At 44.2% G+C, this 25,935-nt stretch overlaps 1 protein-coding gene and 1 long non-coding RNA gene across 2 annotated transcripts in view; one reads left to right on the top strand and one right to left on the bottom strand.

Moving 5' to 3' along the window:
- The window catches only part of Laptm4b (lysosomal protein transmembrane 4 beta), a 70,892-nt gene extending 61,157 nt beyond the window's left edge, over positions 1 to 9,735 (top strand). Inside the window, exon 7 of the mRNA XM_048358744.1 lies at positions 9,152 to 9,735. Within this exon, the coding sequence (XP_048214701.1) occupies positions 9,152 to 9,232 (81 nt within the window). The 3' untranslated portion in view covers positions 9,233 to 9,735. The remainder of the gene's footprint in view (positions 1 to 9,151) is intronic.
- Positions 4,324 to 24,199, bottom strand: LOC125360699. The gene is made up of 3 exons (XR_007212793.1): positions 24,056 to 24,199; positions 11,728 to 11,732; positions 4,324 to 4,333 (listed from the first exon to the last, which is right to left on the bottom strand). It is a non-coding gene; the product is annotated as an uncharacterized LOC125360699 (long non-coding RNA).
- Between the last annotated feature and the right edge of the window lie 1,736 nt (positions 24,200 to 25,935).

Below are 25,935 nucleotides of genomic sequence, written 5' to 3'. Positions count from 1 at the left end.
TAATATCAGATATATGAGACATTGGATTTTATGTTTTAACATTTTAGGAAGGGTTTCTACTAATGTATCTTAAGGGAATGATAAAAAAAAATGTATAAACTATTCATGCAGCATAGCTTTTATAGCAAAGCAAAAGCATCCAGCCTAAGTTTGGTTAAAAGGGATATATCCCTGGGTAAAATGTTTTTATTGTTGTTTAAGTTATTATAGGCAGTATGACAGCAGAGGAAAGGCTTGAAAGGCTTAATGCTTTAAGAAGCAGAATATAAGGGTTGGGAATGTGGCTTAATGGTAGAGTGCTTGCCTGCCTAACATGCATGAGGCCATGAGGCCATGGGTTCAATTTCTCAGCACTGCATAAACCGAAAAGGCCAGAAGTGGCACTACGCCTCAAGTGGAGTTCTAGCCTTTGAGCAAAAAGAAGCCAGGGACAGTGCCCAGGCTCTTGAGTTCATGGCCCAGGGCTGATAAAAAAAGGAAGGGGAAGGGAAAAAAAAAAAAAAAGCAAATGATAGAAGCTTGTATTATGGTTATAGACATAAAGAGACAAAGCTTGTAGACACAGATTGGACTTTAATAGATAATTAAACAGTTGATTTGTGGTACTACAGGAAGAAATCTTTCCTTTTTCTTAATGCAAGGGAAGGAGAGAAGGCAGAGAAGAAGAGGAAATAGGGAGCAACAGGAGGTTCTGTGTTTCCCTGGAATGCTGTTAGAGTGGGGAAGAGATGTGTACAGTAGGTGGCGTAGTACACTTAGATTTTCAGGCTTGGGGGACATGGCAAAGCAGCAGCTAGTTATTTTGCTCACAAATCTTAAGTTTCCAATTAACAAACCATATAGTTTGGTTCATGACACAAAGCTCCTAAAATCCTTGTTATTTTCTGAGTAGTAGGAATGTCTTTTGTTATAATTAGCCAACTTTTTCCGTAAATATATTTTAATTATTTATTTGTTTTGGTTTTATTTGCATACGATGAAACTTGGGGTCTTGTACATGCCAAACAAGTATTCTACCACTGAGTTACATCCTCAACCACCAGATTAGGCAATGGGTAAATGATCTTCTGGATAGTTTTAGGAAGGGTATGATGACGTCTCTGTAAGTCTCTGAACACCACGACTTACAGTGCTTCTAGGTGGTGAACAGGGATTATGTCTCCAATTCCATGGGGACAGAGCCTCCTGCGTAGGGCTCTGCAAGACATCCCCTTCTGTCCCCTTATTCTTCCAAATCTGTAAAACAAACCTGTATATGTATTTCCTTTCATGTTTATGAGCTGTCTGAGGAGAAGGGGTCACAGTGGACCCAACTTGTGTGTAGCGAAGGCGTACAGAAACATGGGTAGCCTTACTGCTTGAAGAAAGTCCACTACTTGGAATTCCTACCTGAAGTTGTGGCAGCCCCAACTCATCCAGAGAGCTGGAGAATTGGTCAGTGTGGGAAGAAAATCTTACACAGTTGGTATTAGAAAGGAAATATTTCGACTATGTAGGGAAGTAGGTTTTTACTGTGTACCATTTTCCCCCCTAAATCTCCAGACAGCCTATCGTTTGTCACCTGTGGGGTCGTTCTGTTTTGCTGTATGACAGTTACAACTTGTGGGATACTATTTATAGTTGAAGTTTTCCTTTATTTAAAATTTCTTTTTATTTTTAGAAATAAAAGCAGGTTCCAGATTATCCTTCTAATAACATTAGTTTCAGCCACTTGCACCTCTTTTCTTGAAGCTAGAGAAGGGAGTGGAGTTGAGAGAACTTAGCTGTGGTTGTCTGTATGCTCTGTGAAGCAAATTCGAGGGGATGTGACTGATGTGTAATCAACAGAGGAAGCTCTTTAGTACCTGTGCTTTTAGGGGTACCATGTCCCTTGCCCCCCACCCCCTACTTTATAAAGGAACAAATGACATACTCCCCCTGCTCCCCACCCCCTCCACTAATAGTGTTATGTGTACCCACAGGAGTGCCCTGGAATACATACCTAAGCTTTCAAGTTGTAAGAACCATTGGTTTTATAGAAGGTTCTATCCTCCTTCCATTGCTAATGAGGCTCTTTAGATCCTGAGGCTGTTCCACTCTCATCATGTAACAAGCATACCTTTGTACGTCTGCCTTGGTGTTTAGTGACCATGATTACTATGCTCTTCCTTCCTGTGATAGACACTGCTGGGTTAATGTAGTCAGGCATCCTCCTGCAGTGGAGTCAAGTATCTTCAGCCCTTTTCTGCACCCAGTGTGTGCCCAGCCAAGGATGGGTGTTTTGGTGCTCATCATTAAGCGGTGAAGGGCTAGAGGTAGTAGTATTTCAACCATTTTAGTTGGATTTTCCAGTTGACACAGTTCTGTGTACACCTTCTCTGTGGGCTGAGAAATCTGACTGCAGGGGACATGAATGTGGTGCCCCTTTCCTCTTTTTAGAGGGAAAATTACCGAGAGCTGGCCATTTCCAAACAAACCACTCTCTATCTCCACAGAAGCATATAGCATATATTCTTTCATAGTTCATAACACAGGATTTCAGATTTTTTGAGAGGAGGCTGTCGTATAGGTTATTAGTTCTTACTAGCACTATAGGTACTTGATCATTTGCCTTCCCTGAACACAATGTTTCCATTAAAACTGTCATCCTTGAAGTTAGTGAATGCCTTTCTACCATCTTAGTCAAATTATTCAGTTTAAGATAAACATTTAATGTAAACTCTGCTTGTTTTTTAAATATGGTAGATTATAGTCTACTGGGATGTAATCATTAATGAAAAAGATATTTGGCTACTTGGGGTTAATTTATTGCATGCTTTTTCTTTTCTTCTTCTTCTTTTTTTTTTGTTGGTCATGGAACTTGATCTCTGGGCCTGAGCACTGTCCCTGAACTCTTCAATTCAAGGCTGGTTCTCTACCATTTGAACTACAGTGCCACTAATTGGGGTTAATTTAAATGGACCCTTGGAAGACTTAAATGCCTGTACATTTTGGCAATTATTTGGGGTAGATGCATTCTCAGTTGGCAGAGTCATAGCTTTCAAGATCAGAAATAAGATGTTTCTCATAGTTTCTAGTTAGGAAAGGCAGACTAGTGCACTTTTGGATTATGTTTTAGTATGGAGGTTGGGTTTTAAAGGCCTGAAACATGTTACTTAAGTAATAACTTGAAATAACATACTGCTTTCCACTCCCTTTGTTTATAGTGTATTCTGCCCTTGTCCAGTGCCTGTAGCCCTTCCTTATGTCAAGAAGCCCTTGTCTGGAGAAGAGGGCTTGTTCTCAAAGGTCCTATAAAGCCTAACTAGGCAAAGCTGGGTGCTGGTGGCTCTGCTTGCAATTCTACCTACTCAGGAGGCTGAGATAGAGGATTGAAGGTTGAAAGCCAGCCAGGCAGGAGAGTCCATAAGACTCTCATCTCCAGTTAAACAGAAAACCAGAAATGGCACAGTGGCTGTGAGTTTGAGCCACTAGGCAAGTCCACCACTCCCTTGGTGTGAGTTCTACATATCCTACCCAGGAAATAAATACAAAATTTGTGATATAGCTGGATGCTGTGGCTCACACCGTGGTCCTCGCTGTTTAGGAAACTAAGATCTGAGAATAGAGATTTGAAGTCAGCCTGAGAAGACAGATCTGAGACTTACTTTCTGACCAAAAGCCCAAAGAAGGGTGTGTGTGGCTCAAGAAGCAGTGAGAGCACAGCACAAGAGTTCAGGCCCCAATAGCAACACACACACACTCAGCTCCACTTCAGGCTTTTTGGTGGTTAATTGGAGGTGAGAGTCTCAGGGACTTGCCTGCCACAGCTGGCTTCACACCACAGTCCTCAGATTGCTGTCTTTGGAATAGCTAGGATTACAGGCATGACCCACCAGCACCCAGCCAGATGGATAGCCTTTCCATCTGTGTGGAAGGTCACCTGTCCTTACTCCAGAGCTGAGATGGTGCTGAGACAAACCCCCAAGGCTCATACTTAATTTGAATTTGGTTGTGTTGAAAATTGCCTGGAATGAAGCAGGCTGTTGTGCAGGTTGTTGTAGTTGTGGTTGTGATACGAGCATGGGTTTGTGTATATCTGCTCTGAGTACCTTCTACTAGCCAGCAGTGATTTTAGATTGAAGTAGGATGTGTTCTTAGTCCTCAGAGATTTAGGAGGAGGTGAGGATTTATTTAGTGTGAGTAAATTATAAATAATTCAGTTAACTGAAAACTTACGAAATGTCAAAAGAATTGAGCTTTCACCAATTTTGTTGTATTAGTCTACTATTAGTTGACCTTAGACTCTTTCCTCATAGGTATAAATATTTTATTGACCCTTGGAGAAAACAAATTGTTGACATGGTTCTCAGTGCTAATAGAGTGGCAGTCTTTACCTGTAACCCTTCCTTTCTTTACCCCTAACCTTTTCTTTCAGTCAGCACTAGTATATCAGCATTATTTAGATAAGGAGGTGGTGTTAATCAATTCCATCTGGAGAACTTTTGAAAGTAGTGCATAGCAAGTAAGTGTGATGTGAGGAATATTTAACAGTCGGCATTTACTGTGGTGATAACAAAAATACGATAAACTGAACAAAACCAGGATGCTAGCTGTTTCTGTGGCAGGAAGACTTCTACTTGACTTTTGTAACACAGGTGGAAGGCAATAGAATAATTCAGAGGAGAGGGTATCAATATATTAAAGTACTGATTGACAGGGAAACCCAAGTTTTTGAGGATAGGAGTAAATTACCAAACTCATTGTGAAAGACTTATATAACAAAACAGAAGGCAAATTTGCACCATTTAAAAAAGTTGTATGGGGGCTGGGAATATGGCCTCATGGTAAAGTGCTTGCCCTGGGATCGATTCCTCAGCACCACATATATAGAAAAAGCTGGAAGTTGCTCTGTGGCTCAAGTGGTAGAGTGCTAGCCTTGAGCAAAAAAAAAAAAAGAAAGAAGCCAGGGACAGTGCTCAGGCCCCAAGTTCAAGCCCCAGGACTGGCAAAAAAAAAAAAAAAAAAAAGTTGTATGAATGTTTTGGAGAATTTGTCTTGAATGTTGAGTTTTGCTCCAAAAGATGGGTTTTAACTGTGTCTCTGTATAAAAATGTTCTTTTCTGGTTGGTTTGTTTTTTTAAAAAACTGTGTTTTTTTTGTCTTTTCTTTTTTGGTACTGGGGATCGAACCCAGGAGGTTGTACTTGCCAGGCAAGCACTTTGCCACTGAGCTACCTCCCAGCCCCAAAATGTTCTTTTTTGGTACTAGGGATTGAACCCAGCACTCAACTACATCCAAGGCCTGATTTTATTACTAAGTGACTACATTGTACTTGAAGATTTTTTTTAAAAAATAATGATATGAGCCAGCTGTTTATTTAACAAGAGATCATGGAACATAATGCCGAAGTTTCAGTCATGTGAAACTTAATGTTTCTTTATTTTTTTAAAATTCCTTCATGGGGCTTGAACTCGGGCTTGGGTGCCATCCATGAGCTCTTTTGCTCAAGGCTAATACTCTACCACTTAGAGCCACAATGTCACTAGGGGTTTTTCTGATGGTAATTAGAGATCAATCTCACTTTCCTGCCCAGGCTTTTCTTTGAACCATGATCTTCAGATCTCAGTCTTTTGAGTAGCTAGGATTACAGGGATCAGCCACCAGTACCCAGCTTGAAACTTAGTTTATCTAGTATTTATCATAGTTATATCAGATTCTTGTAAGTTACTATCACACATAGTAACTGATATTGCACATGCAGCGCACTGGAGGTTCAATCCCTAAGCGATAAGCAGATGCAGAGGAAAGCTCCTCTCTCCTCTCTCCTCTCCTCTCCTCTCCCCTCCTCTCCTCTCCTCTCCTCTCTCTCCTCCCCTCCCCTCCCCTCTCTCCCCCTCCCCTCCCCTCCCCTCCCCTCCCCTCCCCTCCCTCCCCTCCCCTCCCCTCCCTCTCCCTCCCCTCCCCTCCCCTCCCCTCCCCTCCCCTCCCGCCAGTCCTGGGGCTTGGACTCAGGGCCTGAGTACTGTCCCTGGCTTCTTTTTGCTCAAGGCTAGCACTCTGCCACTTGAGCCATAGCACCACTTCTGGGGAATCGAACCCAGGTCTTCATGTATACAAGTCAGGCACTCTTGCCACTAGGCCATATTCCCAGCCCGAGTACAAACTTGTAGGGTCTCTGTAGTGTAACTTCTGGACACAACTTGCTGAGGTTGTACCCATGGTATTCTTCATACTTGACCATTGCCTGTCTTCCAGCTGCACCCCACCACTCCCGTAAGCAGTCATCATTATAGATAACTAACTCTGCTTTCTCACCTCTAGGTTGTTCTCACTTCTCTGTACTCTGCCTGTCCACTGCCCCTTAGCGTCCTGAAAGGCCTTGCTTGACTGACCCCTGCCTGACCTGGTTTTCCCTGTCTTCTCTTCTTTGTTTTATTATATATTTTTTGCCAGTTGTGGGGCTTGGGCTCAGGGCCTGGGCACTGTCCTTGGCTTCTTTAACATCCTGTCACACTCCCATACAGATCACATTCCATTTTGCTTGCCCTGTTTCCTGCTAAATTGTAAGCTTCTTAGTAAAGACTGTTAGGTCTGCATTGCTGTTGCTGCTCGCCCTGAGCACACACATGCTTAGCATGTGGGTGGGTCACAGAAGGTGGCTAGCTCCTTTGTGGGGAGAATCTTGCAGCTACCTCCTTGCTTTAGGTGGGGCATCCTGGCCTGAGTGCCTCTGTGTGTGTGTGTGTGTGTGTGTGTGTGTCTGTCTGTCTGTCTGTCTGTCTGTCTGCACATGCATAGACTAGAGGCCAAAACTCAGGGCCTAGGTGCTGTCCTTGAGCTTCTTTTTTTTTTTCTTTCTTTCCTTTTTTGGGGGGGCAGTCCTGGGCCTTGGACTCAAGGCCTAAGCATTGTCCCTGGCTTCTTTTTGCTCAAGGCTAGCACTCTACCTCTTGAGCCACAGCACCACTTCCAGCTTTTTCTATATATGTGGTGCTGAGGAATCCAACCCAAGACTTCATGTGTGCAAGGCAAGCACTCTACCACTAGGCCATATTCCTAGCCCCCCTTGAGCTTCTTTTGCTCAAAGCTAGTGCTCTTATCACTTGAGCCACAGTGCAACTTTTTTTTTTTAAGTACTTTGGAGTTAACAGTCTCATGGGCTTTTCTGCCCTGGGTATCTTCAAACTGTGATCCTCGGATCTCAGCCTTCTACCTAATTAGCTAGGGTTGTAGGCATGAGCTACTAGCACCCATTTTGGAGTGCATTTTTTTTTAATATATATCTTTCCCTATTCTAATGGGCAACATTTGAACATTTGCCCTAAGTTCTATCCCTTCAGTAATGCCTAAAGTATTTAGGACACAGGCACAATGTTACTGCCTCTTTGGGGAGCAAAGGCCAAGGCCATACGGCTGGTAGGAATACTGTGGCCACTTGCTATTTATTACTGGTGGGATGAAGTGCCAGTTATTCATATACTGCGGCTCCACAAGTAGAGTACACTGAGTTAGTAAGGGTGAGCAGGGCTACTGCATGTGTGAGGTTAGGAGGGAGGACTGGAACTTAATTAAAAACATTGAGTGTTCTGAGGTTCCTAGAAGATGTATGAAAACTTATGACACAGATGAATATGTGTATCGATAGCAGAAATCATAGCAAGAGAGTCTTGCTCTTAATAATATTTCTCTTCCTATGTAGTACTTAAGGCAGGAAAGGTTTAATCTTCTCACTTCAGAATTCCTAAAGGGAAGGAAGGATCTTTACCTCTTAGGCCCTACTAGATGTATTATACAGTCATCTGCTAGACAATGATCATTCTAAGTTGATTGATTCTGTTTAGTTTTTTACTCTTAAGAAAGGCAACAGGACGGGGAATGTGGCTTAGTGGTAGAGTGCTTGCCTAGCATGCACGAAGCCTTGGGTTGGATTCCTCAGCACCACATAAACAGAAAAAGTCAGAAGTGGTGCTGTGGCTCACGTGGTAGAATGCTAGCTTTGAGGAAAAGGAAGCCAAGGACAGTGCTCAGGCCCTGAGTTCAAGCCCTAGGACTGCTGCGCCCCACCCCCACCCCCCAAAAAAGGTTAACATTAGCTGGGTGCTCGTAGCTCACACCTGTAATCCTGTTACATACTCAGGAGGCTAGAATCTAAGGATCAGAGTTTAAAGCCAGAAGTGAAGCTGAGGCTCAACTCAAGTGGTGAGCACTAGCCTTGAGTACAAAAAGCTCAGGTACAGCTCTTGGGCCATAAATTAAGCCCCAGGATGGTCCCCCACTCCAACACATATGAAAAGCCAGCACCATCAATATTTTCATAGTTTTCTTACTTTACTGGCTCATAAATGACTAGAAACGATTTTTATGTGTATGTGCTTGAGGTAAATGTGGAATTTAGTGCTGTTCTTCTTAGCTCTTTTATACAACTATTTATAGATATTACTACCATTTCAGGTGTGCCAAAGCAGCTTTCATACCTCTGTTCCTCAGAGTTGCCCTATTTTACAGATGAAGAAACAGAGTTTAAAAAACTTGTCTTTCAAGTCCAGGCTGAAAGCAAACCTTTTCATTCCCCACTGAACCTCACAATTGGTTCCTGTGTGTGTGTGTATACTCATGCAGTACTCATGCACACACTCACACAGGATTCCTTTTTCTTATGCCGTGCCACTGTGCCTTCTGACTCTCACGCATGGCCCTCAGGCACCATAGACACTGGAAGAAAGGAACAGGAAAACTTGGGGCGCTGAAAGTCATGCTCCTCAGTTGCCTGGGGTGGGGGTAGGAGGATGATTGCCAGTATTGGGTCTTGAACTCAGGGCCTAGATGCTGTCTCTGAGCTTTTCTGCTCAAGGCTAGTGCCCTACCACTTGAGTTTTAACTCCACTTTTGCCTTTTTGGTGTTTAGAGGTAAGCGTCTCGTGGTCTTTCCATCCTGGGCTGGCTTCAAACCACAATCTTCAGATCTCAGGCTCCTGAGTAGGATTATAGACACGAGCCACTGTTGTCTGGCCCCAGTTGCTTTTTTTATTTTAAAGATTCAAGTCTCTTGTTAAGATGTCAGTGGTAGACAGTTGACAATATGGAAAACAATTGCGTAGAGTTGAATTATGCATTGAAGTTAAGCTTCAGAACGGGAGTGTACATGTACTTTAAAACACTGACTCTGCTCTTCGCCTCTTCTCCTCCTCAGGTCCTGCTGCCCCCGTACGATGATGGCAATGCTGTGACTGGCGCTGCCAAGGAGCCGCCACCCCCTTATGTGTCTGCCTGAGCTGGTGGTGGAAATGGGAGCAGCAGCGTTACAGCTTTGCGGACATCCGAATAATAGCTCTGTATGCTTCCATCATAGATGAGCTGTTTGTCTTGTCAAAATACCATGTTTTACAGTTTAGTTTCGTTAAGACCTTCCCTAGTTTCATACCTGTGCTTTTAGCTTGAGCTCTGGGGTAGTGTAACCTGTAGGGTTCTTTCTGTAGGGATGGGGTGTAATTTGGATCCATTAGTTTTCCCCAGAAATATAGATGAGTCTACTTTTTGTACTTGCTCAGCCTTAAAGCTGGGCAGTGGGTCACTTGTTCCCTTCTCTGCCTCTTGAAAGTATAAAGCAAAAGCAAAATTATAGGTAATGCTTTTTCTTAAACTATTCTAGTATCCTTACAGATCCTCAAAAAAAGAGGAATGTTCGTTGTTCAATCATTGCTCTAATTAGGTAAATTGGCACCCTCATATTTGTTTGAAAGAATGTTCCTGCTTTTCTTTATGACTTCACTTCAATGACCCTTTAAATTTGCTGGTCAGAGATGGTCCCCATGGGCTGAATAAGAAGCATTAGGCAGTACTGGATTGTGACAGCAGAAACTTGCTGAGTCCTAGGTGGTCGAGTTTCTCCTCTTGTTAGAAGGGAACTGATGTGTGTGGCACTGCCAAGAAACCCAGTGCCTCTTTCCTTTTGGTTTTCATCCTACCCGATGCTCTCTTTACTGAGTGTCCTAACTTGACCCACATTATCAAGGGGAATTACCCACAAGTGTTTGCCTACACATACAGAATCACATTTCCTTTTCTTGCAAGGCCCGTTCTGCTACTTTGAATTTCCAGGTATGCCTAATGTTGTTCAGGCTTCAGAAAAGATGAAGACAGTGATTTTCTTTGTGGAATGCTCTTTTTCTTAATTGCTTGAACTGCAAAGGATTTGTATGTGTTTTTATTAAAACAAACACCAGTTCTCTTGCTTGCTTGTTGTTAAATGTGCTGTAAATGAAGGCTTTTGCAATTAAACTGACATTTGTCCACATCCAAGAAAATAACCTTTGTCTCTGTGGTGATTGTGTTCCTTCCTGTTCACACAGGGTCTCGTTGCATAGTTAGTACATGACAGCTCAGCTGGCAAGCTATGGCTCATTTCATACAAAACGGCTTTTCAGTGTTCTTGTTTTATTTTTGTGCCAGTCCTGGGGATTGAACTCAGGACCTATGGCTTTTGTAAAAATAATTGTCCAAAAAGGACCTGTGTGTGAATGAGTCTTGAGGCATGAATTTAAGGCCTGGGCATTGTCTGTGAGCTTTTTCACTCAGGGCTAATGCTTAACTTTTTTTTTTTTTTTTTTAAGATTTTTAAAATTTTTTTTTCAAATTTTTATTATCAAACTGATGTACAGAGAGGTTACAGTTTCATACCTTAGGCATTGGATACATTTCTTGTACTGTTTGTTACCTTGTCCCTCATACCCCCCTCCCTCCTCCCACTTTCCCTCCCCACGCAACCCCCCCCCCCCCCGCCCCGTGGTGTTCAGTTCACTTACACCAAACAGTTTTGCAAGTATTGCTTTTGTAGTTGTTTGTCTTTTTTACTCTGTGTCTCTCAAATTTGGTATTCCCTTTCAATTTCCTGCTTCCAATACCAGTATACACGGTTTTCAATATACTCAGATAAGATTACAGAGATAGTATAGGTACAACCACAGGAAGGAGATACAAGAACATCATCAATAATAGAAGCTACAGGTATACATGGGACGTTGAAAGTAGTTACAACTGTATAACAATTGTTTCCATAACATGGAGTTCATTTCACTTAGCATCATCTTATGTGTTCATAAGGGTATAGCTATTGGGCCTTGTGATGCTCTGCTATGACTTGCCTAAACTTGTACTAATTATTCCCAATAAGGGAGACCATAGAGTCCATGTTTCTTTGGGTCTGGCTCACTTCACTTAGTATAACTTTTTCCAAGTCCTTCCATTTCCTTACAAATGGGACAATATCATTCTTTCTGATAGAGGCATAAAATTCCATTGTGTATATGTACCACATTTTCCTGATCCATTCGTCTACTGAGGGGCATCTGGGCTGGTTCCAGATTCTAGCTATGACAAATTGTGCTGCGATGAACATTGTTGTGCTGGTGGCATTACTGTGATTTTGTTTGTGGTCTTTTGGATAGATACCCAAAAGTGGGGCTGCTGGGTCATAGGGGAGTTCTATATTTAGCCTTCTGAGGAATCTCCATACTGCTTGCCAGAGTGGCTGAACAATGCTTAACTTTTTTAGTGGTTGATTGGAGATGAGTCTCGTGAACTTCTCTGTCTCATCCCAGCTGGGTTCGAGCCATGATCTTCAGATCTTAGCCTCCTGAGTAGCAAGGATTCTAGGCAATGCCACTGGCGCCTGCCTGGTTTTTAGTATTTTGTTTGTTTACAAAATCAGACTTTTTAGGCCAAGAAGAATGGGAGATGAACAGTCCTCAGCTTAATACAGTTTCTAACCCCACCTCTACAAAGCTCTGGTGAGTCGCTGTTTTTTTGCATAGCTTTGAACAGCTTTATCAATAGTATCTCCTCTCCCTTAGCCCTCTTCACCCTCTTTCCTGTTTTTCTTTCTTTCTTGTAGGGTCTAGCCAGCCTCAAACTTGGGTTTTCTGCTTCCTAGTGCTGGGATCATAGATGTATGTCGCTGTGTGTAGCTGTAGTAGTGCTTTGTTTAAATTAACCCTGAATTTTACAGTCTATATTGAATTATGGAGTTCAGTTCATCTACTAAGTTTTTATTTACCATGCAACAGTGCTTTTTTTGTTTTTGTTTTGTGCCAGTATTGAGCCTTGAACTTAAGGCTCATGTGCTAACACTTGAGCCACAGCTTTGGCTAAAGGACATAAGAATTTCATAGACACTTCGTCTTCCTCCCTGGACCGGCTTCAGATCTGGATCCTGAGATCTCAGCTTTCTGAGTTGCTTAAGTTTTAGGTGTGAGCCATGAGCCACCAGCACCTGGCAATACTGCTTTTTTTTTTTTTTTTTTTTTTTGCCAGTCCTGGAGCTTGAACTCAGGGTCTGAACACTCACTATCCTATCCCTGAGCTGCTTTTGCTCAAGGCTAGCGCTTTTCCACTTGAGCCACAGTGCCACTTATGACATTTTCTGTGTATGTGGTACTGAGGAAGGGAACCCAGGGCTTCATGTGAGGTGCCAGACTTTGAAGTCAGGCCCCACCACGTGAACCCCATTTTAGAATCGAACCCTGAGCCAATCAGATTTGTACCTGTGTGCTAATCTTGCTTGCACAGCTGATTGTTGTAACCTTGTTCTTTGCCTTTATAAGCCCTGTGTAATCACAGCTCGGGGCTTCCTCCTAACCTCCGCTGTGTCGGTGGGTAGGACGAGGCCCGAGTTGGCAGCTCGTTAAATAAAGCCTTGCCTTGCTTTTGCATTTCGGAGTGTCTGAATCTCGGTGGTCTTCTTGGGGGTGGTCTTGCAACTTGGCACAACATTTGGGGGCTCGTCCGGGATAGCCCCAGAGACCCCGAGATCCCAGACTCCGAAGGTAAGAAAACAGCGCTGTTCATTTGTCTTGTCCTGTAATGTGCCTGTTTGTTTGTCTTGCTTTTGCTTATTTCTTGAAGGGGTTGTCGAAGCAGATGTACTTACTTGACAATCCTGGTGAGACCGGAGGATGTCCCAGACTCTTCACCCTTAAAGGGGGATCTCTGGAGCCCCGCTTTCAACTTGAATTCACTCTTTCTGCATCCTTGCAGGGGGATGTGTGGGCCAACTTGGGAAATCTCCAGTTTTTCTTGTTCTTGATCTTGCCTATGTTTTTTTCCTTCTGTATTAATTGTTTTGGTTTCTTTTCTTTTGTAGCCTTTTGGACTAAACATCTGATCAGAGCTATGGGTAACGTTCTATCTTGGGGTCCTCCATCTAGCCCCCTAGATTTGACTCTAGTTCACTGGAAGGAGATCAAGGAGATAGCTCAGAACCGAGGTGTGGCCCTTAAGAAGGAAAAGTGGATTACCCTGTGCAAGTCAGAATGGCCCACCCTTGAGAGAGTTAATTGGCCACCTGAGGGAAGCTTTGACATCATTAAGATCAGTACCTTACAAAGCCTAATCGAAGCCCCTCGTTCAGGCTATATAGACCAGATTCCTTATATAGACACCTGGAAAGAACTAGTTGACAGGGACACTCCAGCTTGGGTTCGGCCTTTCTTACCAACTCCCTCCTCCACTCCTTCCCCTACCCCAATATTCACTCAAAAAACACGGGGTGCCAAGAGAGAACCTAAGAGGGGAGAAAAGAAATTATATCCACCTGTCCTCCAGGGAGGAAGCACAGAGGAGGAAATGCTTCCCCCTCCATACGCCCCACCCCAGTTAACTCTCCAAGAGGAGGACTCTGAGGAAGATGTTTCAGCTGTGCCCTCCGCCCCGGAGGGCCCCGCTCAATCAACTCGCCGGCGCCAAAGAATTACATCTCTTCACAAATCTACTACCCTTCCCCTACGCCCTATAAGTCCTGTGGATGCGGACGGTCGACAACAATTCCAATACTGGCCATTTGCTACTAGTGATCTTTACAATTGGCGTGCCCAAAATGCCCCCTTTTCTGAGAAACCTCGGGACTTAATTCGCTTGTTTGAAACTATACTTTTCACTCACCAGCCCACTTGGGATGATTGTAGCCAGCTTTTACAGGTACTTTTCACCAATGAGGAGAGAGGTCGTATTCAAGAAGCGGCCCGGAGACTTATCCCTGGCCCCAACGGAGCACCCATCACGGATCCTGCCTTGATTGATACCTATTTTCCCCAGACCCGACCAGCATGGGACTACAATACGGCTGAAGGTAGGGAGCGACTCCTTGTCTATCGCCAGGCTCTGCTGGCAGGTCTCAAGGCGGCGGCTCGCCGACCTACAAATATGGCCAAAGTTTATGATATCAGACAGGGAGAAAGTGAAAGTCCGGCAGCATACCTTGAGCGTCTTATGGAAGCCTTTAGTCAATACACCCCATATGATCTTGAGACCCAGGAATCTGCTCAGATGATTATGTTTGCCTACGTAAATCAAGCCGCACCAGATATAAAGCGGAAATTGCAGGCTCTAGACAGGCTTGGGGAAAAATCTATTAGGGATCTAGTAGCAGTGGCGGAAAAGGTTTATAATAAGAGAGAAACAGGAGAACGAAGACAGGAAAGGAGTCTGGCTAGGATTTTGGAACAACAACAGAAGGAACTCAGGGAAATCCTGACCTCTATGCAGGCAGGAAACTTTAGACAGTCCTCCTCTCCAAGTAAGGAGCAAAAGCCCAAACCCCAACCAAGGATGGGGAAGAATCAATGTGCTTATTGCAAGAAGGAGGGGCATTGGATCAGAAACTGCCCAGAGCTAGCCCAGGAAAAGGAGGAAAAACATAAAGTAGGATCAAGAGTGTTGTCAACCTTAGAGATGGCTGAGGACAGTGACTGAGGGAGTCGGGGTTCAGATCCCCTCCCTGAGCCCAGGATAACATTAAAAGTGGAGGGGAATCCATTCATGTTCATGGTAGATACGGGAGCAGAAAATTCAGTATTACTAGCCCCGAGAGGGCCGATGTCCACTAAAACAACATGGGTCCAAGGTGCAACGGGCACTAAACCCTATAAATGGACTACTCAAAGAACAGTGGACTTGGGAGCGGGCCAGGTAACCCACTCGTTTTTAGTCATCCCTGACTGCCCCTATCCATTGCTTGGACGTGATCTCTTAACGAAAATGAAAGCTCAGATACAGTTCACAGACAGTGGGATTTCTGTGACGAACTCAAGAGAAAAGCCTGTTAGTATACTAATAACTAGCAAGTTAGAAGAAGAGTATAGGCTATACCAGCATCTCAAGCCCGAGTCTCCAGAAAATGAGTGGCTACGGGCGTTTCCCCAAGCATGGGCAGAAACTGGGGGAATGGGACTGGCAAAACATCGTCCTCCAATTTTTGTGGAACTTAAAGCCGGAGCTGACCCAGTAAGAGTTTGCCAGTACCCTATGTCACTAGAAGCAAAGAAAGGGATCACTCCTCACATCAGAAAGCCCACCCAGTCAGCCTGGAATACTCCATTATTGCCTATAAAAAAGTCTAATTCCAATGATTATAGACCAGTGCAAGACTTGAGAGAAGTTAACAAGAGAGTAATGGACATTCATCCAACAGTCCCAAACCCATATACCCTGCTGAGCTCCCTGTCACCGAGCCATGTGTGGTATACTGTGTTGGATCTAAAGGATGCTTTCTTTAGCCTGCCCTTAGCCTCACAGAGCCAAAGCTACTTTGCATTTACTTGGCACGATCCTGAAATCGGGATAAGCGGTCAATTGACCTGGACCAGGCTGCCTCAAGGATTTAAGAATTCGCCTACAATCTTTGATGAGGCGTTACATGAAGACCTAAGTGAGTACCGCTCCCAAAATACTGAAATAAGTCTATTGCAATATGTAGATGATTTGTTAATAGCTGCTCCAGACAAGGATAGTTGTTTAAAGGGAACAGCTAGGCTCTTAAAGACTCTTGGCAATTTGGGCTATAGGGCCTCCACTAAAAAGGCACAAATTTGTAAACCTGAAGTCACCTATCTGGGCTTCATATTAAAAGAGGGCAAGCGTTGGCTGTCAGATGCACGTAAAGAGACTGTGCTAAAAATTCCTGTGCCTAAGTCAGCGAGACAAGTCAGAGAATTCCTGGGAACGGCGGGTTTTTGCCGGCTGTGGATACCTGGGTTCGCTGAGATGGCCAAGCCTTTATATGAAGCCACCAAAAACCTCCCAGAATTTCATTGGACTGAGCAGATGCAAAAAGCCTTTGAGGCAATCAAGAAAAGCCTTCTAGAAGCCCCAGCCTTAGGCCTACCTGACGTGAATAAACCATTCACATTGTTTGTGGCCGAAAAGAAAGGAATAGCAAAAGGGTGCTCACCCAGCCAATTGGGCCCTGGAGACGACCGGTCGCCTATTTGTCAAAGAAATTGGATCCTGTCGCCACTGGGTGGCCTCCGTGCTTAAGAATAATAGCTGCAGTAGCCCTCTTGGTACCAAGAAAGGGGGCTACTGACAGCTGAAGGAAAGGCCATTAAAAACAGACAGGAGATTTTAAGCCTCATCCGGGCCCTATGGGAACCAGCAAAGATTGCCATTATGCATTGCCCGAGTCATCAAAAGGGAGTTGATTCGGTGACTAGAGGGAATAATCTGGCTGACCAGGCAGCTAAGGAAGCAGCCCTCCATCCCAGAGCAGAAGTATTGACTGTAGTAGACCCAGGACCACGAGCTTTGCCTCCTGTACCCCAGTATTCCCAGGAAGACTTGGAGTGGATAAAAAAAATTCCCATGACCCACAAAACCCTGGACAGAGAAGGAAACGATGACTGGTGGAAAACTGGTGAAGGGAAACTTATCTTGCCACAAAGGCTAGGTAAGGGGATCCTTAAAAGAATCCACCGAGCTTCTCACATGGGAACCCGAAGAATGCAGGACTTGCTCCGACATTCCAAAGTAAAAATTAGACAAGGAGATCAACTTATTGAAAATATTGTTAAAAATTGCAAGGCCTGTCAGCTTACCAATGCCCCCAATCAACAAGTTACTAAAGGAGCTCGCTTCCGTGGGGATAGGCCAGGCGTGTATTGGGAAGTAGATTTCACAAAAATCAAACCTGGAAAATTTGGATACAAATATTTGCTAGTTTTTGTAGACACCTTTTCAGGATGGGTGGAAGCCTATCCAACAAAGCATGAAACTGCGAATATAGTGGCTAAGAAGATCCTGGAAGAAATCCTACCCAGGTATGGCTTCCCATCCACCATTGGGTCGGACAACGGACCGGCTTTCGTTTCAAAAGTAAGTCAGGGAATAGCCGCTGCACTGGGGACAGATTGGAAATTGCATTGTGCTTGTAGACCCCAGAGTTCAGGACAGGTAGAGAGAATGAATCGGACTCTAAAAGAGACCTTAACTAAATTGGCCTTAGAGACTGGCGCAGACTGGGTGTCACTCCTTCCTTTTGCTCTACTTAGGGTAAGAAATTCTCCCTATCAACTTGGCTTTACTCCTTTTGAAATAATGTACGGGTACCCTCCGCCCATTATCCCTAGCCTTCAGACTGAATTGCTCACTGATTTGGATGATATTGAATTTTTGTGTAAACTTGATTATTTGCAGCTCGTGCACAAGAAAATGTGGCCCCAACTCAAGGCATTATATGATTCTGCTTCTGTCCCTATCCCCCATTTATTCAGGCCAGGAGATTGGGTGTTCGTCCGGAGGCATAACTCCAAATCCTTAGAACCACGATGGAAGGGACCCTACGTGGTGCTACTGACTACTCCCACGGCCCTTAAAGTAGATGGCGTCACCACTTGGGTCCATTGCTCCCACGCCAGGCCAGCTGACCCCTTTGCCCTGGATGACAACTACCGTGATGGAACATGGGAGGTCTCCAAGCACCCAACTCAGCCGCTTCGCCTTCGCCTCAAGAAAAGAAAGTTAGACTGAATATTGTTATAATTTTCTTTTTGCCTTCTTTCCTTACTACCCTGGCTAGTGTTGATGTCATTTTGGCAGCTCACTCCAAAGTGAGGTGACCCCCTTATTTTAGGTAGTTTTGAGCTTGCTCAGGAATACGGGTATAGCCACCCGACCCTTAGAGCACAGTTGAGAAGTTTATGTATTATTTTGTTGCTTACATTTGGATACTAAACACTATAGAGCTAATGGTAAGTCTGTATAGCTGAAAGTTAATTTTCAGTTTGCAGCAATCCTGCAGTCCCTTGGAAAAGTAGACTAAGGTTACAGGTTCCTGGCTAGGTAAGGTCAACGCCCCTGAGTCAGCCTGAAGAAATTACAGAAGATGGATGATCTTCACCCATCAGCCCCCCTTTAAAATCAAGGGACCAGAGTTGTTTTTGGGAAGATGAGGCAGGATAAACTAGAGACATGCAGAACAGAGGTACAGAGAATATTCTTGTAAGAAATGGTGACAGGCCCTTTGGTTACTACATTGGGTCCTACTGGCCCATGCCTTACCTCTATATCATCCCCTAGACATGCAAGCCATTGAAATGGACAGAATGGAGCCATGATTGGCTCCCAAGGTACCAAAAAGAAAAAGGGGGAAATGAGGTGCCAGACTTTGAAGTCAGGCCCCACCACGTGAACCCCATTTTAGAATCGAACCCTGAGCCAATCAGATTTGTACCTGTGTGCTAATCTTGCTTGCACAGCTGATTGTTGTAACCTTGTTCTTTGCCTTTATAAGCCCTGTGTAATCACAGCTCGGGGCTTCCTCCTAACCTCCGCTGTGTCGGTGGGTAGGACGAGGCCCGAGTTGGCAGCTCGTTAAATAAAGCCTTGCCTTGCTTTTGCATTTCGGAGTGTCTGAATCTCGGTGGTCTTCTTGGGGGTGGTCTTGCAACTTGGCACAACACATGTATGCTAGGCAAGCACTCTACCACTAAGCCACATTCCCAACCCAATAGTGCACTTTTAATGAGTATTTGAGCAATTGCTGCATTCCAAAGGAAAGCAAAATGAGAGAAGAGTAACTTTTAACCTTGAGAATGAAGCTTAGCTTTCTTTTTAAAAAAAATAGTATTTTATAAACTAAGAAATCATGTTTCCACCCAGCACTAGCACTGGTGGCTCACACCTATAAAAGCTGGAAGTGGCTTAAGTTGTAGAGCACTAGTTTTGAACACAGGCTCAGGGAGAAAAATCTCACCCTGAGTTCAAGCCTCAGGACCCACAAGAAAAGAAAAGCCTGTCCCCCTGAAGCTTTATACCCATAATTTTCACACAAAATTAGGCACATTACATCTTATTCAGAATAGAAATGACCTATCTAGTTTCCTGATCACTGTGGAAGGCACATAGGATTAGTTACTTGATTGTGTACCCCTAGATTTTCTGTTTTTGCAGATGGCCTATGGTCAAATGTAGAGAACGATTTTGTTTGGCACTCACTGGCTCCATATCCTCTCAAGTTGTCATTTATTTCCCAGACCCACGCAGGGCTGGTAATTTTGGCTGTCCTTGGCTCTTTCGTTAACAAGCTAAGTTCGAGAGTGGCCTCCACATTTTCTTCATTATGGGAGATAATGTTTGGGTTCTATTGGTCCTGCAGAGCACTTTACATGCCAGCAATTCTCAGTATCTACTATCTCATTGCCAATCCATACATAAAACTTTTGTTGTTTTTTCCCCTTTTTACAGAGAACAATCCCCCAGAATTTCTTCTGACTTACAGGCTACTTTATTGGTAGGGATCATTAAGGTTTTTTTCCATCTTGAAACTTCCTCTACCCCTCCTCCCCCACCATGCCGCCCTTATTTATTTAGGTTAGGCCATGGAGCCCAGCACTGTGAAGTTTATAAGTAGACCCATTGGTGATAGCCCATGTAGGGAGAGTGTTAGGTCTTTTGCTTGGTTAAAAAGAAGGGGAAACAGCCCTTTGACCAAGGTTGTGGTCTGTCCACCCTTGAAACAACTCCCGTTGAACAGGCTAATCAGGATGTGAAATCAGAAGAGGTTTAAAGCTAATAATAACTGCTTTCTGCTTTTCTTGGGGGTGGGGGCAGGGGCACTTGGGGCTTTGAACTCGAACTAGATGCTCTCCTTGAGCTTCTTTTGCTCAAGGCTAGTACTCTTACCACTAAGTCATAGCTCCACTTCTGGGTTGTTTTTTTTTCTATGATTAATTGGCGGTAAGAGTCTCAGACTTTCCCCCAGCTAGCTTTGAACTGTGATCCTCAGATCTCAGCCTCCTGAGCAGCTAGGACTATAGGCATAAGCCACCAGGGTCCTGCTAAATGTTTATTTGAGGTAATCATCACTTAAGGAAAAAATCCTGGTGTGCAAACTAAGTTATCATAACAGGAAAACTAGGCTATAAAAACATTGCTTTGTTTTTTCCTTCAAAAGAAGGTGTATTAGTTTTTGCAACCTGTCTGGAAACTAACTTGGATATCATACTGCAATACTGTCTGCCAGTAAGTAGGCCCAGGTTCTGGAGGGGACAGGGCAGGTATCTTTGCCAAGGTATTGAAAATGCAGCTCAAGGAGGAACTGCTGATGTAAAAGGCATTTCGGACCTCATCTCCAGACCCAGCAAGTCTCTAGACCAAAAATGGTGCCGATGGCTGTGTGAAATGGGCATTGGCAGCTCAGATACATGTTCTAAAAGGGAAGGAAGAAGGAGGCATTCTGCAGGGATGTCTCCACACCCATAGAATGCACGTCAAGTGTTAGTACACTGGCCAACTTCCCAGTGGAATGGTTTACGGTGTGTGGATGCCTGCCAGATCTGTCTGGCTTCTTGTACCCAGAGGCGTGCGTGCACACATTCTGCTGACTAGCTCCAAGACAGCAAGAGGGAGAAGCTGTTGCTTGGCCAACCCAGAAAATGTTCCCCTTGCGTGGAATCCCTGTTAGGAAGAACAACTGCTGCTTTAGGAAGAAGAGTTTGGCTTTTAAGCAGTAGCATGGTGGACTCAAGCTATTTGTTTCATTTTATTATACTTTTCAATCCTGTAGTCAGCATTTCTTCACTATTATAAATAGGAAAGATAATAAATTGATATGGTAAGTTTATTTCAGTTCATGATTGACTTGCTTTAGGGCCGTAAGGAGCTGTCACATTGTAGCATTGGGCACATGACAGCAAAACTGCCTAGCTTACCATATGCCCTGGAAGCGAGAAGGGAGAGACTGGGCCCCACTATCCCCTTGAGGTCACTTCTCCAGTGACCTAACAATGTAACAGGCCCCACCTCTTAATGCATCTACCATCTCCCAGCTGCCAAGCTAGGGACCTGTTGTCCCTTAACAGTCAGGCCTTTGAAGGATTAAGGTCAAGATATTGCTGCAATAAAACTTAAAAAAAAATTCTGGCAGTACTGGGATTTGAATTGAAGGCTTTGTACTTGTTAGGCAAGTGCTCTAACACTTGAGCCATATCACCCTCCTCTGGCCTGTTTGCTTCATTTTTTCAGATAGGTCTTGCATTTTTCCCGCCTCTGGTCCTGGAGTTTGAACTCAGTCCCTAGGGCCCTATCCCTGAGCCTCTCTGTGCTCAAGGCTAGCACTGCTACCACTTAAGGCACAGCACCATTTCCAGCTTTTGAGTAGTTTATTGGAGATAAGAGAGTCACAGATTTTCCTGCCCAGCTGGCTTTGAACCATGATCCTAAGATCTCAGCCTAATGAGTAGCTAGGATTATAGGTGTAAGCCACCAGCTCCCATTAGGCTCTTGAATTTTTATATATGAGTTAGCTTGAACTTCTATTTGTGGTGGAACGGCAGGTTTGAGCCACCACACTTGGCCTAAAGGTCATTTCAAAACTAACCCAGGGGCTAGGGGCTGGGAGTGTGGCCTAGAGTGGTTGCTAGCATACATGAAGCCCTGGGTTCAATTCCTCACATAAACAGAGAAAGCCAGAAGTGGCGCTGTGGCTCAAGTGGTAGAGTGCTAGCCTTGAGCAAAAAGAAGCTTGGGACAGTGCTCAGGCCCAAGTTCAAGTTGACCCAGGACTGGAAAAGAAAGAAAACCTAACCCAGGGTAGATTGGGTATAAATCACCAGCATTGAGTGTCTGGGCCTAGAATTGAATGTCCTCTTTACAGCTGCTCCACTGAATGTATGGTTTGGCTTACACATCCAGGATTGTGCCATCTCTGCCTGGCATGCCTGTGAGTTTTGCTACATCGAGAAAGTTATAACCAAGGGAACACTGTCATTCTGGGGTCCTTCTGACAAATAAGACTTCCATCGGTGGTATCTCTGAAGACCAGGAGCAGGGAGTCTGTTCTTGTGACCAGAAACTAAGTCCTACAGTCCCATGTGGCAGGGACTAGTATGTGATGTTACCTTTCACCCACATTAAGTTTAGCTAAGGGATTTTTTTTTCCCTCTGCCAGCACAAAGATAGGAAATCAGGGTTTCTTTCTTGCTTGATTGGTTCTCTTAACATTATGAGCCACACCTCCATTCTAGCTTTTTTGTTTTTGTTTTTTTGGCCAGTCCTGGGGCTTGACCTTGGGCCTGAGCACTGCCCCAGGCTTCTTTTTGCTCAAGGCTAGCATTTCACCTCTTGAGCCACAACACCACTTCCCACTTTCTCTGTTTATGTGGTGCTGAGGAATTGAATCCAGGGCTTTATGCATGTTAGGCAAGCACTCTACCGCTAAGCCACATTCCCAAGCCCCTCCATTCTAGCTTTTTTTCCTCATTATTTTGGATATGGAATCTAATGGACTTCCTCTTCCTTCCCTCCCACTCCCTTCCCCTCTTCCTTCTCCCCAGGCTGGCTTAGATACTCAGCTTTCTGAGTGGCTAGGATTACAAGCCTGAGTCACCCACACCTGCCTTCCCAGTTGGCATTTTTCATTCATCTGCACCACATGGAAACATTGTTCTCCCTTTCTCCTGGGTCTCCCCATTGCCTCATGTTTAACTGTTTTGGTAGGTATACTCCCCATCACTTCACTTTACCTAATTTAGGATCACAGATCTTTGGCTTGTCCTTCTCTCCTATTTCTTATTTAATTGGTCTCAGTCTTGTGGCTTCTGAGAATGACATTTGTTATTTACTGAGCCCTTCTTAGGTGTACCTGGTCATAAATCAACTCTTTAATCCCTGTTTTATAAGAAATGAGGGACTGGGAATATGGCCTAGTGGCAAGAGTGCTTGCCACATATACATGAAGCCCTAGGTTTGATCCCTCAGCACCACATATATAGAAAAAGCCAGAAGTGGCGCTGTGGCTCAAGTTGGCAGAATGCTAGCCTTGGGAAAAAGAAGCCAGGAACAGTACTCAGGCCCTGAGTTCAAGCCCCAGGATTGGCCAAAAAAAAAAGTGAGGTTTCCATCCTGGAAAGCATACAGTGAGCTGCAGAGCCAGGGCAACAGGTAACAGTTTCAGAATTCTGTACATTTAATCTCATTTGCCTAGAAACAGTTGATTTGTACTAATCCAAATTAACACATCCCAAGATGGAACACAAGTCAGGGTGCATGTTTGACTTGTCAGTTTCCTATTTGGATCGGAAAATGCTTTGCAGATACCAGTTTTTCAATCTTACCATACTGGAAAGAAGATCAACTGAGGGTGGGCATTTTAGAATGCTTGTTTTAAGTAACAAAATTTCCTTTGAGGAAATTAGACACCATTCATTCAGTTACCTGTGCCAGAACCAGTTCTGGAGCTTGAACTCAGGTCATTATTCTCTTGCTCAGTTTTTTTTTTTTTTTTTTTTTTTTGGCTTATGGCTGGCACTATGCCAATTGAGCCACACCTCTGGCTCTAGTTTTTCACTGGTTCCAGCTATCTCATGGAGGGGGGCCGAGAATATGGCTTAGTGGTAGAGTGCTTGCCTTAGCATGCGTGAAGCCCTGAGTTTGATTCCTCAGCACCACAAAAACTGAAAAAGCTGAAGTGGCGCTGTGGCTAAAGTGCTGAAGTTAGCTTGGAGCACAGAGAGGCTCAGGAATAGAGCCCAGGCCCTGAGTTCAAGCCCTAGAACCGTCAAAAAAAAATAAAACCAAACCAAAACCCAAGCACCAACTATCTCATGGACTTTTCAGCCCAGGTTGGCTTTAAACCATGATCTTCCGATCTCAGCCTCCCGTGTAGCTAGGTGTGAATGACCAGTGTTGAACCTACGCACCTTTTAATGCTGCACTGATTTATCTTTGTTGAGATTTCAAGCATTATAACTTAGGCTAGTAAGGACAATGATGTAAATTGTGACATAACTTCCTTGCTTTTCCCCAGAGCCTCTATCACTGTTTCTACACCTATGATAGTGTAGTGTGGAGGTCAGATCTACCAGCACCATCATTGGCCACATGGGAGTTACACTATCTGGCATTTTGTCTTGATGGGTGTGCTTGAATTCCTAGAGGAAGGGAAGTCCCATCCCTAGGTGATGGGTGTTCCTGAATCCCATGAGACAGGGGTGGGCACTTGGCCTATAGGTTATTGAACCTGTCAGTCAAGTGCCTGCCATTACACTGTGCCACATGTCTCTGTCTTTGAGTCCTGTGTCCTATCTCCTGGCTTGTCTCCAGTCACCATGGCATCCCAAGTCATTTCTCCATTGGAGCTGAATTGGTTTGTTGGTACTGTTTTTTTGTTCTTGTTTTCCTCTCTGGCTTGTTTCCTGACAATGTTAAGGGTACTTGCGGGCTGCAGGCCTTTGTAACTGCCTGCCTGCAGACTGCTAATGCGCTAATAAAGGCTCCAAGATTCAATCCTTCAATTGATCCTTCTCAGATAACTTATTATATAACAGTAGAGGCAAAAATCTGACAAGCAAGCACACAGAGCAGGCATGATATTCCCTTTTTATCCCTAGCCCAGCAGGCCCTGAACTGAATTCAGGTTCATGGCTGGCAAAAGAATGTGGCTTAAGGGGCTGGGAATATGGCCTAGTGGCAAGAGTGCTTGCCTCGTATACATGAGGCCCTGGGTTTGATTCCTCAGCACCACATATACAGAAAATGGCCAGAAGTGGCGCTGTGGCTTAAGTGGCAGAGTGCTAGCCTTGAGCAAAAAAGAAGCCAGGGACAAGTGGTCAGGCCGAGTTCACAGCCTAGGACTGCCCCCCCCCCAAAAAAAAAGAATGTGGCTTAATTAACAGGGTGTAACTGAAAATTCAAAGAGCTTCTAACAGGATGTGTTCACCAAAGTGAGGCAGGAAAAGAATGTATGTAACTAAAATGTAATTAACAAGAGCTAAGCCATCTGCCAAAGCAGGAATCTTTAGGAGGGGCGGGGATTCTCATATTAACAGAGAAGAAGCAAACTACTATGATAAAAAGCAAATTTTTCTCACACAGTAATCCTTAGCTCTCAGCCTCCTGAATAGGAGGATTACCTCCTAGGACTACTTATACTTGGTATGGATTTTTAATTGTTATTATAAAGGTGATGTACAGAGGTGAGTTAATTTAAGCAGAAAATCCAGTGTGACTTGGATATCTCGTAGATTTTAATAATGAAATCGAAAAATAAAGTCAAGCCAGTCACTGGTGCCTGGTTTTCCCAATGGCCCACTACCATCCCTAGCTACTCAGGAGGCTGAGATCTGAGGATCATGGTTCAAAGCTAGTCCAGGCAGAAAAGTCCATGAGACTCTTAATTCTAATAAACAACTCAGAAAAGGCCAGAAGTGGAACTGTGCTCAAGTGGTAGAGTGCTAGCCTTAAGCAAAAAGCTCAGGAACAGAGCCCAGGCCCAGAGTTCAAGCTCCAAGACTGACAAAGCAAGCGAGAAAGGATAAGAGGGAGGGAAGGAGGGAGGGAGGGAGGGAGGGAGGGAGGGAGGAAGAAAAAGTCAACTTGAGCTTCTAGAAGCCTTCTGTTTCACTAAGTTAGGAGACATTTATGGTTTTCCCAGTGGCCCACCACCATCCCTAACCAAGCCATGTTTTAAAACTGATTACTGTCACTTTTTCTTTTGTCTGATATCCCAGTTGGTAAGAAACTCATGGAGTCTATGTGTTATTTATTATTCTGTCAGTGCTTAGTGCACATCTGGCTAATAGGAACTCAAAAAATATTTATTGAAATAAAACAAGCCCGTGAGAACAATTAAAGCCAGCTGTAACCCCACCTCCAGTGCATTACAAATTCTTGAGAAGAATTCTCATTGGAATTTGACCCCCCCTAGAG

This window comes from Perognathus longimembris, chromosome 12 (genome assembly GCF_023159225.1).
Source record: "Perognathus longimembris pacificus isolate PPM17 chromosome 12, ASM2315922v1, whole genome shotgun sequence".
NCBI lineage: Eukaryota > Metazoa > Chordata > Mammalia > Rodentia > Heteromyidae > Perognathus > Perognathus longimembris.
Note: the sequence above shows the minus strand (reverse complement) of the source record. Positions and strands in the feature narration are given on the sequence as shown.